This window comes from Colias philodice, chromosome 7 (genome assembly GCF_061535455.1).
Source record: "Colias philodice isolate Cphi_HAF_F1 chromosome 7, ilColPhil1 Martin Lab GWU primary, whole genome shotgun sequence".
Lineage (NCBI taxonomy): Eukaryota > Metazoa > Arthropoda > Insecta > Lepidoptera > Pieridae > Colias > Colias philodice.
The window spans coordinates 5,265,573-5,279,480 of NC_143092.1; the positions used below are offsets into that span (position 1 = coordinate 5,265,573).

Sequence of the window (13,908 nt, forward strand, 5' to 3'; positions counted from 1 at the left end):
TATGGGCCCCAACTAACGCGGGACGAGCATTTATTGATAATGTTTCTGTACAAGATTTCGGTTCTCGTTATTTAACGCTGGTCTGAGGGAGGTTATGGGATAGGTGTTTTTGTTTGCAGTAAGAAAACATCTTTGCTCCTTTTCTTTGTACAAGTTTGATGCGAACTGATAATAAATCAGACTAGCAAAAAGCAACCATGCATCTCATATTTTTATAAATATTGAACTTCTCTATATATACCTTTATATCCCGTATAAAATTATAATAAAAATATTAAAATAACATGCTACGAAAGCTCGTTATCAACAAAACAAGGAGAACATAATCCATGAAGATTATAAAATTCCTAGCCCTTGAAACTAGTGAAAACTTTTAACTTGTTCATAATTTAAAAATACAAAATATTTTATTACAATATAAATTATTTTTCAAATTAAAAATTCTGAGTTAATATAAGTTTTTACTAAAAACAACAACATTATAAACTGAAACTAAAGACGAAGTACTAAAGTACCTACTAAAGCTACATCTAGTTTTGTTGTGAAGGAATAACTTAGTAGGTATAAGTTGGTTGATATGTTTCTAATGTCTATTACTTTTCAATTTATCACTATTATCCCAAACTACTTACATACGAACTAAACCTTTGTGCATACTTCATTATACAACAATTAGTTGTCCCCAACATAAGCTACCAATACCAACCGAAGAATTTAATTATTTATACATTATAATATCTGTTGTTCCTTTGAATTTGCAAGCATTTCTTGGGGTTGCGGTTGTGGATCCAATAGCTCCGTTTGTAGCATTTAATTGATTTTGTGCTTCAGAAACTAATTAGACTTTGAGGTTTATGTAACCGAACAGTATTAATAACTTACCATATCTTAGCCCTTAACGCAATCTCTGCTAACATTATGCTTACGCGATTATATTAACACAGCCGTGCCTATGTAATTTATAGTGTCTTCCATTACTTATCTAAGTATACTAATATTATAAAGCTGAGGAGTTTGTTTTTTTGTTTGAAAGCGCTAATCTCGGGAACAACTGGTCCTATTTGAAAAATTATTTCGGTGTTAGATAGCTCATTTATCGAGAAAGGCTATATATTATCACGCTACGACCAACAGGAGTGGAGCCACGGGGGTGAAACCGCGCTAAGCAGCTAGTTGTTTATAATACACAATTACTAGAAATTCACTTGCGTAATTCAATTAAATGACATGATTAAAAATATAAATAATATTCGCTCGATTTCTAAAAGAAGAAACTATTTCAATGGCTATACAGTATACACCCGAGAATTTTTATGAAAATGCCTTCCAAGAATCCATCCCTTTATGCCTTATTGAAACGAAGAAATAAATATTTTGCAATCTTTATTACACGCTTCATTTAAAATATATTGTGTATTACATTATAATATTCAAGTGAAATATTAAAATTATATTCAATACACCTAGATATAAATATGTACTAACATAAACTAATTTGATGATGAGTACATTGAATATAATATATGGAAAATAGAGCGCTAAGCATTGTCTACTGAAAATCACATCAAACCAGACGTGATTTCACGTAGTCATTCATTAAAATCGATAATAAATTGGTATCATTTATCATATTTAAACAGCTTTGGATTGAGCGTTATCTCAAAATCCCGCCGTTAATATTGTTTCAGGCGTATCCCATCATTATAAAACTATTTGCGAACCGGCTACACTCGTATAACACGCTGTTATTCTGTTTGGGCCCGAATACTATCAGTACAATATTTATTCAGTTTCTTAGTAAGGAGCTTACGATTCGCTCCACGGCATTGTATTAATAATTCAAAACGTATATCCGGACCGTACAGTAGGTATCTTCTGCCCGCGCAATTAACTTGTCTGGATTTCGCTATTTACAGAATCATAAAAGTGCACAGAAATAAGATAGCCAATAAAATAGTATCTTCGAGGTAAACAAAATCACTCCTCTCTAGAAATGTTTTATTCCGTACCGTATCGCTCTATATTTCTGCCGAAAGAAATAAAACATGAAATCGTTTGGTATCCTTTCAGAGTGTTAATTAAAACGGAGGCAAGTATAATTTACTAAGCTAAGATGTGTCGGCTGATATTTTTATTCGGTTTAATGGCGTGACATTGATACGTGCCGGGAAGGAAACATCGAGTATTGTGTTACAGGCTCAGTGGTCTTTATCGACGCGAAATTTCATTATATTCGTACCCCTATTCCACCTACCATTCAATTGGAACACCTTCGCACAATTGGAAGGGCTGCCTCAATGGGTTGTCGGATGAAATTTCTTAACATTCTTCGCCCATAATGAGGAGGATGTCGTGCAATGGGCAGCAGTAACGGTGTAATTATAGAACAAAATGAGATTGACAGATATGAAAGGAGATTAAAATCCGCTTAATGAACTCGTATAAAGTAATGCCCACGAAATGCTTAAGATTTCTTCCAAGAAATTATTTTGAATAATCGTAAAACTTTTTATTTTATTAACGCTCCGGTCGTTGGGTGGTTTGAGCTGAATCTCGAGGCGATGTAATTAGATATTCTCTTAGAAAATATTCACTTTTAATATTAGATATTACATTGAATTAGCTAATATTCTCGGATGAAATCTCTTACAGATCTCGGGCTAAATGTCTTTTTGACTATAGAGGCAATGTAGGCCGTCTTGAACGAAGAAAAATGAAATATAAAATTAGTGAAGCAAAAAATCGTTCGGTGTACGAGTATAATATGAAGTGGTCTGTTGGGAATCAGTAATGAAGACATCATTATGGAACCGGTTTCAATACTGAGAATCACCGGACAGGATGTGCGAGCGACGTTTTTGACTCATATTTTTCATTCAACCGAATCATTTCTTAGCATTGAGAAATTAACAGGGATTTAAATCATTCACCAAAAGCTTGATGTTTGATGTAAAAATAAAGATGAAATATTTTTAGAAACCACAATCAAATTTCAATGAAGAAGTATGTTTAATTTTTAAACTATAATAATAATAATATGTCGTCATATTGGTTTAAATGTATTTTAAAATTTAATGGACTATTAATTAAAACACATTGAATTTATTTGAACACCCTTAAAAGTAAGTACCCGCAAAAGTAAAGTAATCAATAGCACATCATTTTTTATTTCCCGGGATAAAGACGTACGTCACGTTGATCCCAGCGGATACAAACAAAATAGAAAATTTTAAGCCACCCCAAAATGTTTATTTGAACGGGGAGATTTAAAAATATTTACTCCTAACGATGCAGCTACCATCCACAAAGATCATGAGTTCAGAAGCCATTAATCATGATGAATAAAAACTATTAACCTCTCACGAGAAAACATTTTGTTACTATGTACTTTTCTTTCGAATTGTAAGTCATTATTGCCTAATAGACTCATTGACTTACAAAAAACAAAACCAGTTTTACATCAATTTGAGTATTGAAAGTATACCTACTAGTCCGGGATACATCGCCCATTTTTGCAAGTGATTACTGTCAAGCTAATTTTTCGTGAGTAGCTTTATTTTGATGAGATGCCCAATAATTTCATGTACAAAACTCTCGATTGTGGTAGCTACCAGAGGAAACAAGGATAAAATATTTTGATTTGATGGTTCTCAAATATTAATTACTAACTGAATGTTTTTTTTTGTTCAATCTCAAGATAATTATCTAAATTATTCGAAAAAATATTTGTCCTACAAAATCTATGGTTTGATCAAAGAGTCCCCCTTTCCAATGTGTATCGATAACGAAGTCATCATAAATGATTACTAACCAGCTGATTTTTTTATTTTCACTTATTTAATACTTATATAATTCAACAGACATATTGTCCTACAAATTGCGTAATAAATATTTGAGAACCGTCAAATCAAAAATTTTTATCCTTGTTACCTCTGTAAGCTACCACAATCGAGAGTTTCGTACATGCAATTATTGGGCATCTCATCAAAATAAAGCTACTCACGAAAAATTAGCTTGATAGTAATCACTTGCAAAAATGGGCGATGTATCCCGGACTATACTATGAGTTCATATAAAATTCGATTCAATTTTTTTTCAATTATTTAAACCAATTAGCTGTAGGTACTTAGGTAAGTACGTTACCTTTATTATTAAAATCATAAAACTATTAAACTTACTTTGCGAGAAAGCTCTCAGCGTAATTTCCAAATATATTCCTCGCGTAATTTATTACGCATCGTAATCGAGTCCGTGATAACACCCTTTCAATATCCCTTTTTTGAAACTTATCTATTTAATTCATCTCAATACTCTTTCACGGGAACCCTGACCGCATTCAAGGAAAGATACACATTACACATGACGAAGGACCGAAGATTCGGGTTAAATTTAGCAGAAGACATTTATTTATTCCACGATACCCATGATTATAATCTCTTTGGGTATGATGAATTACTGATATGTGACGACAATGTAATGAATTGGAAAATGTGGAAGATTATCGGGGTAAATAGCCAATTGCGATTTGCGGTATTCGTACATTTCGTAATGTTTACTTTTTTGTTACCTACAATAAGGAAAAATTTTGTACCATAAATTATTATTAATGTTTAATGCTTGAACTTCGAGTACATGTTTAAGAAGAAAAAGAAAAATAGCACAAAATAATCCTCTAACTGTTTGTAACAAAGCAAAAACTTTATAATAATGGCGGACAAAAGAGTCAGATTTAATCGCAAAAACTATGTTTGATGATGCAATTAAAGCCAAATGTACAATGACATGTGGTTTCCATAACGCTAGGTGTACTACATTATCAATCTCCATAACAGTCTTTGAAACCATTAACATCCCCATACTTTACAGTAGAATCAACCGGCGTTTTATTTCACAATGGGCGTATATTGTGTTTTTTATCCCATTATTTCATTTATTGGTTTGTATTGCTTATTTGCGTTCGTGTCGCGTGTGCTCTAACTATAAATCACTCGCAATAAATCAAGCAGTTTACGTTTATATTGTTTTGATATCGATATTATTGGATTTAGTGGTTAAGCTTTGTGCACATTTAAACATAACTCTTGTATCTTTTAAATGAATAAAGTTGTTATTTCATTTCATTCGAAAATAAACATTTTACTGTTTTTCTTTTTATTTGCGATTGTTATCTTGAAAATTGATATGTTTGTCAATTATTTTGACAGATACATATATGTATATATATATAAATAAATTTCTGTTATTGAATGTCTGTTCACTATCATCAAATCTTCAGGACATGTTATGTTAAAAATAGTGATGAATTTTTTTGCCAGACGCAACATTTTACATCAAGCTTATTTCATTTAGGCCTAACCGGCAAACATAGCTTTGACTCTAGGTGCTTTACACGCAAAATTTTTCTTATAAAAATACATCTTTATATTTTTTATAAACATAATATTTATTATAATATTATAATACTCTCTTAAACATCATTAGATAGTATAATATAGTGGATCAAGGGAGCGTCAATGAATAAGGATAATTAAGATTTTAAACCGAAAATTCTATAAACTTCGACTCTACTTCAAAACGAATAATAAATAATATTCACAATAACAATAATCAAATTCTGATATGTATCGAAAAAAAATAATACACACTAGAGGTTTATAATTATATCCTCTTAATTAAATAACTATAACTATTACATACTTTATAATAAACTTTTAATATTATTAATTGAAGAATTAAGCAATACATAAATGTAATAAAAACACAATTACAATTTAAAGAAGAGCATAATATATTATACCTATAATGAAATCTTAGTCGTGTATCTTTTCACATAGGTATATAATTTTCTTTTTAATTACTTACAACAAATCAACAATAAAAAAACGTTTTAGTAGGAATGTTTATGTAAAACGAATAATGCTCATTTAATCTTGAAATATGTCGGTGTTTTTTATTTCACTTTTGTTTTTTATTTTGTTTTTTATTTATGCTTTTATTCCCTTGCAGGTTTGAAATGTATCGGTGTTAAACATTAGTGTTAGTGTGGTGATTATGTATATTAGTGTGCGGACTATGGGGGCGTTTTCCCTTACCGTTCGTTGGTTAGCTGTAGTGCTCATCGGTGCGGAATGGCAGGTTCATTCCCAGCTTATTCAACCGAATTCTGAAGTGGACAGTTCCTATAACTTTTATTATGAACAACCGTGTTGTACGGGCCCGGTGACTAAGAGCAAATACCACGTGAGACATAGAAGAGGTGAGTCATACGTTTTTGTTTGTAATTTAGTTTAGCTACATTTTTGTTCGAATACAAAATCTCAAAAAGGTTGAGTCATGTCACGGATAGATTATCCGTAACATAAGTTTCTCACAAAAACAGATCTGCGTAAGCTCTATTGCTTAAACACAATGATATCCGAAAAAGAAAAATATTTTTGCTAAATATTTATAGAAAAAAATTCGTGCTCTTAATATTTATTAGTCATGAATTTCTCGTCGTAAAAAATTCTCAGAATATCATAGTGTATCTTTCGAAGTATCTTCGCAAATCATAATTCACGATACAACACACTACATTCACAATTGTGTGCTTGTGTGCTGTCACATTAATGTGTGCGTGTACGTAACATTACACTTACTCTACATTCAAAGCAATTCAAGGGTACCTCATGAAAAGAGACGGAAGTATAATTTTTGTTTGCGTGCGATGAGACAAAATTATTCTTTTGTTTCATTGCCCTCTCTGAGAATTCTGGGAGATTTTAATACAGTTCAACGTATTGGTGAAGTAGATATACATTAACAATAAGCTTGAAAATAAATGAAAAAAACATATTATGTATTCCCTTGCTGTACATTTTCTAAGAAAAATATAGGTAACACTTACAAAAACGTATATTATGTTAATGTGCATAAACACGAGAACTTTATTTTACGAAGAATGTAATTTTATTAAGATTCAGGTAAACATGAATTATTATAATTGTCCCCACATAGATATAGTTTTATTATTAAAAGATAGTTGTATATTTTAACTAATCTCTATCTAAACTATTATGGCCATATAAACCGCAATATTAATACGCAATTTACCGCCTTCATTAAACTATACCCAGAAACAGTTTACTGAGAGCATAATAAATGTGGTAACTTGAATAATTATACCTTGTCAAGTGTTGTGAAAATACGATAATACTACATTTCAAAATCTAATACCTACACAAAGCGGAAGGCAAACTGCATCTGTCTGGCATTGCATTCATATTCAACTAAATAAATCCAAAAAAATAAACAGGATCCAAATAAATCCGCGTCCAATTATTAAAAATACACTCATATTTATTTGTAAAAATAAATTCTGATCCCTCGAATTGAAGAAAAGCTGTGAATTCGGGGGCGCTCAGTTCAGCTAGAACGTCATCAAAAGTGTCAATCACGGAGGTTTCCGAATAGCAAAACCGATTATCGGGCATATTAAGTCAGTTATTGTTATCGACAGGGCGCTCCGTCCAACCAACCGTGAAGTAGATTAGGGACATCATATTATGCCGTACTTTTGGCGTCAGCTGCACGCATCGCATGCACGCTTAGCGCTAGCGTGGTTTTTTGCAGAACTTCTTATTAAATTTTACTACGAAATGCTTAAATTTTTAATAAAATTTGGGGTGAAGCATTTCCTCTACAAAGCGATTTTGTGCACGAATATGGCATGGCATATAAATTAAAGCATTCATGGGCATATACCTAGGCCGAATATTACAATTCATTAATATTATAAAAAGCTTTGAACTTTTATCATAAGCTACGACAAAGATATTGTTGTTTATGTAGGTACTAGATACTTTTAATAAAATATTACTACATTTACCTAATACACAGCTACTAATTTTCTTAAGCGCAGTTTAATATAATTAAAACGAGAGAACATTTGTAGAGCAAGACTGTTAAAATGTATCGAAGATTTATGTTAGAAGTAAATAATGGTTTAAGTCTATCATTAGCAAGGGAAATGTTTTAGTAAAGTTGTTCCTGCGAACGTACATTAGCCGCTAGCTGAATAGCGTTTAATGAAAGGGATGCCTCATACATTAACCACCATGCACTTTTGCTGACCAAACGTATGTTATAGCTGTCTCTCTAATAGCAATCTATTGGCAGTAATGTACTCTCACAGCGAACGTTTCAGTTCAAAAATCGAACATTCAACATAAATAATACGCTATAAAACTTCGCTGAGTAATTGCCCTTTGAAATTCTAAGTAGTTAAATTCATGCACGCGTCGCATTGAAGGCGAATGTCCACGCTAGTTGTGTGTAAACAAAAAGTGCATAGAAATTTTTAAAAGAAAGAACGCACTCAGCCGGGCGGAGTGAAGAGGATAAAAAAGGAACTTACAATGCAGGAGGCCGACATAACGTCCGGAGTAGTCAAAACTTGGAACGAGTCTTTTTGACCGATGACCACGCTAAAAAACTCAATGATGATAAAGGTACAGGTATCAGGCTAAGAACATACTCATATCTATGTATTTATAACATCCATTCTTGTTCTTGTATAATATAAACTGGTTTTGGTTATTCGCTACAACTCCGCGTAGGCAGAGCTAACAAACGTAGCTCAAATATAAATACGTTAAAACTCGCTAGGACATGACATGAAGATTTAATACACGTTATTTCAATTTTAGTTCTAATTGTAACATGAACATACATGACAGAACGTCCCAGAGGGAATGACATTACTTATTTTAGACATTGGGAACACAAAACATTTTGTTCGAAATTTGGTCACGTTTACGAGAGGCGAAGGGTGTCCCATATCGTATCTGGAAGTATTGCGATTGTCCATTGTATTCTCACGAGACAAAGGGTTGAGGACACGGAGGAAGCTTACCTTCGTCAAACTGCTTTTGGTACAAACGATCAGGTATTTGTAAGTGATCAGTACTTTATCTCGAATGGACTTTTGTCGTTGAAAACACAAAGTCATTGGTTGAAGAATCGTATGAATATAAACGATGTTTTTAATATAACAGGAAAATGGAAATTCAGAAGAAGAATTTTACCTATTTAGAATCCCATAAATCGATTATTATTGATATGGAGTAGGTAAAGTGAAATGTACATTATTATTAGAATTAAGTTAATTAAAATATAAACGCAGTAACCATATTTACGATTATATTATTTATTATTTATGAATGTTAATTGGATAATTAACTTCTCTTGATAGACTACCAATTTCGGGTATTAAACATAAAAATATTAACAATGTTAATGCATGAACCACTATACCTACAAAAGCTCACATTATACGATACAATATAAAATGAATGCATCGATATTTGATAGAGCCGCTATAAAATAAATTAAATTTGACAAATCAAATATTAGACACGCGGGACATTATTTTAGAATGCCGTAAATGCACGATAAATCGCAACCCAATTCGATTCATTAAACCAGCGAAACAATCACACGCCGCAAGCAAAATTACGACAAATAAGTCCGGTTCATACGAATTATCTTCGCAAATTAATTAATATAATTATTATGATTTAACATACGCAAACATAAGTGCGTTATTGAATCACAATTTATCTCATTACATGAATGTTTAATCTGTTTATGAATAACAAGCTTTTTAAAGCTAAATTACAATCATTGAAATTCGTTAATACATGTTGATATGATTAACGCTGTGTTCATGATAAATGTATTGTTGAAACGGAAATTTACTGCAATAGCTTTTGTATATGAGCGGTTTTATGTTTTGTCGGTAAAGAAAATAAGTCATATTTTCTTACTTTATCACACACAAAACTGTTCGGATTAACTCTTTAGCTTTAAATGGTTTAATCAAAATATTATTAGATTACTTCAATGAATATATACCTATAAAGACCAATAGATAAAAACAAATTTAAATTAAAAAAAATATTGTTTTACAGTAGAGCGCAAGTTGATGATCTTAAAATGAAGATACGTCTACCTAAAAGGATAAAAATGAAATATAAGTAACAAACAAAAATAATTTACGTCGTAACCCTCAACCTCGTTTGCTTCGCCACTCGTATTAATAGTCTACGTCTATTCAAGAGCGGGATAAAAACCCCTTTAAATTAGTACAGCTGTCCAAGAGTATGTATACTATTTTAGTCTTTCAAATAAACAACGCCTCACAATTTATTAAACACAAAAAAGATTAAACATTAATATCACAGCAATATTAAATTCATTAACAGTTTATAACACTACATTAAATTTTATTCTTACTTCCCTTTTCGGCGCCATAAGCCCGACCACATTAACTTCATAACGCGGCTTCTTTGTTCGCTTTAAAACAATCGTGGTAGCGAAGAGGTTCAAATTCCGACTGTAAAATACTCATCACAGTTCTGACGTCTTGGACGATAGCTAAAATGCTTCAAAATTCTTGCTATTCCAGTCTTTGTGAATCTGAACAAGAATTGAATGAGATACTTGTTTAACCTCAGAGCGGATTGCATTCTACATTGCTTATTTCATTTAGTCGAAATCTTAACAGTTAGCCACGACATCTTTTGCGTTTTTATTTATTTTAACTGTTCAAAATTAACTATATTATCTATTCTTGGGATTCAATAGTGTAATAAGTGTGTGTGTGTGTGTGTGTTAAATATTATATTATACATTAGACATTATATGTCCTGGACGTGTGTAATAAAAACCAGTTTTAAAATGTTTATTGGCAAAGTTTAATAAATCGAATGTTTGGAAAGTTTCATATTTTGTTGGTGTAACTATATTTTGTTGGTGTAACTATATTTTGTCTTTTAATTTTATTCTAAATAAAGCAATAAAGTACATTTTATACAACCATATAGCAAAGTTTTATCCATGTCTAGATGCCGGTCAGGTTATATAAGTAAACCATTACACGGTACTTTGAAATTCCTTTTAATAGAAACTTAAGTTGTGTTAGGAACGTAAAAATGTTAATAGACCCGTATCAAATGTCTTAAATTTCCATATAGGTGAGTTAAAGTAGAACATTTCGTTTTAATTCAGCCAGAATGTCTTACTGAAAACGGACAATGTATTTTACATTTTACACAACGCTCCTGTAGTAGCATTTGCATTGTTAATTCTATTTCTCTTTAAAAACTGCGCTGTTTTTGAGGTACTAGTAAATAAAATTATTTTAAAATTTAAATTCTACAAAGAGGTACGTTTTTTCACAGACATACTCGCTGCAACAATTAATGTTCGTAATTGAAATGCATACGGCACTAATTTTATGCTAAAAACTAAGAAATGTGTCAGGTTGGTTAGCTTTGGCGAGAGCATTATAATAATTATTGTAAAAGTGAAGAGAGTAAATAATTCGCATTCTAGATATTATTTAACATTTGGTACAGTTTTTATATAGCTGCTCTAATTAATGTTGAATTTTAATAAAATTCTGCAGATATTTTCCTAGACTAGACGATTCACGCAACGCCATCTAGTTAGTTACAAACGCATCAAAGCGTATGGTATGAAATATAGACATCAACGAATTTGAAAGATATAATAACATATCTAATAATTTATGCATATTTTTTTTTTCAATGGTCATTTCATGATTAATATTTCTGAATACCCGGTACTTCAAATAAGTAGTATTCGCACACAACATTTGGCAGTGATAAAAGTAAGAAAAACAATCATTCAAACATTAAATCGACCTTTTTAAATTAACACATACCACAAGAATATTTCCTTACCGATATTGTGAGAATAACACAAAAATAACTGGCAGTTTCCTTCGGTTTGTTGTTGGAGGAATTTGCATTTAAAATCAGAAGCGCGGGTCCGATTCCGTCGGGAACTCAAACGAAATACTTCATTTTGGCAAGCCTGGGCTTTCGCAGTGACCACATATTTACTACACAAAGACTGTGTATCAATATTTTGTATTAAACAACGAATTTATAGTCCTGTTCTTACATCGTGCTTGTATATTAGAAAATGTAAGCTTTTTCTGATTGTAATTTTAGTTTTGACTACTAATTAAATATACGGATCACATGTAATTTAGTTGTATATCCACACCAATTACCTAACCATAATTACCTACTACCCATCCTCCTACAATAAATATTCTTATACCTGCGTCACATTATTACTGCGAATTTATCAACTTCCTCTGCTACCAAAAATCGATCGATCAATAATCATGTACTGGAACGTCACAATACATCGAACAGAAATCCAAACCCTTCAATATTCACACATCGGGACAAAGCACGCGGTCGATCAATACGGTCTATTCGAATGCAATACAGTCAAAGGTAATTCGATACTCGCTGTGGATCGCGCTTTTTGTTTTGCCACTTATACGCCTTTATTTTCGTAACCCAACACGGAGACGGTCGCGTTACTATTGACACTTGCGACCAAAACATTAACGATGATTTTCTTTCAATATTTTTTTGGAGCCGACCGGGAGCTTGCAAACAATTAGAGAAACTCGATCGAAGCTTTGACAATCTGGCGCTTAATTTAGCACGACGTATTGTATACAATATTTAAATCACAACAGTGTTTAGTGCTATAAATTAAATAGAGTAATTTGTAGAAAATAGTGTCATTAGATATTACATGTGTCATGTAATTTCTACGCACTAATATTCAATATCAATATGGTTCGATTACAATATTGAATAATCTTTTAATAGAAATACCTTAATGAATAATTTAGCCAATACAAGCACTTTGTTTAACGTTTATTAACACTGCAAGACTAATAAGACATTTTAAAAAGTACACTAATAAAACTTGACATCTCTACAATAATTAAAATATTAAACTTTACATAAATTAAATAATATTACCGCTATAAAACCTCAGGATTACCGATTTAAATACGTCGATAGGCAGGGCATTATAAATTAATGATAGCAATTTCCCTAATGACATTGTAAAAGGAAAGTTTCCAGTTTTCGTCTATGCGACAGTATCGTGAGGTTAAACATTGATTTTAAGAGCTCATGAACATTGCCAATATCATGGAATTTGATAGTACAATAAGCCAAAATAATTCACGACGCTTTGTCTCGAAATTAATTATGGACTGACTTTACCAGGTGCGCCTTGAGGCTCTCATAATGTTCGCGATCCTTGTCATATCTTAATTATTTTAATAAAAGTTTACAAATTGCGACTAAACGCTACTCTCCAATCATAAGTTCTATCTTTGTGAAGTAATTAAGGTAACAACTTTAAATAAAATTCAAGTATTGGAAACATAAATTGAAGCTGCTCTCTAAGAATAAATTTTACGCTTAGGGATTATGATGAAATAATTATTTGTAAAATTATAAAATTTAATTTAATTTTTTATATAGTAAATTTAATGTATTGAATTTACTCTCATTTCCTTAATTTTCTGATTATGAAAAACGATTTGTCTTCCTTCATTTTCCTATTAACATGAAATGGTTACACTTAAATATCGCGTAAAAATGTTTCCTTAAAACTATTTCTTTATAAAACTTATGGACCTACTACCTACTACTTATGGATACTTAAGGACCCTTAAAAACACCAAAATATTACAATTTATGTACTGCATAAAATATGTTTTGAAAATGCTGTGTAATATTGTTTTCTCACAATTGTATTCAATAACATCGAAATTGATCAGAAAAATTCATTAAATTAGCCCTGTCCCCCGGCAAATAGGTAACGACTTCACCCGCCGTTGCTCCTAAATTATATTACTTTATTGTTATTTTTTTTTACTCTGTTCCCTCGGAATAACGTAATTGGCTTGGGATCACGATACTATAACTATAAACTGCGTTAGCGTTATTGGTTTGCCTTTGTAAAGTTCATTTCTCATTGTATGGCTCTATTTACCTATACTATTGTGTAATGTGTCAA

At 31.5% G+C, this 13,908-nt stretch overlaps 1 protein-coding gene across 2 annotated transcripts in view; it reads left to right on the top strand.

Moving 5' to 3' along the window:
• The window catches only part of LOC149487051 (semaphorin-2A-like), a 248,627-nt gene that overhangs the window by 151,499 nt on the left and 83,220 nt on the right, over positions 1 to 13,908 (top strand). Inside the window, exon 2 of one of the 2 annotated variants that reach the window (XM_089697290.1) lies at positions 6,007 to 6,256. The exons of the other annotated variant lie outside the window; for it this stretch is intronic. Within the exon in view, the coding sequence (XP_089553416.1) occupies positions 6,052 to 6,256 (205 nt within the window). The 5' untranslated portion in view covers positions 6,007 to 6,051. The remainder of the gene's footprint in view (positions 1 to 6,006; positions 6,257 to 13,908) is intronic. 2 annotated transcript variants of the gene reach the window in all.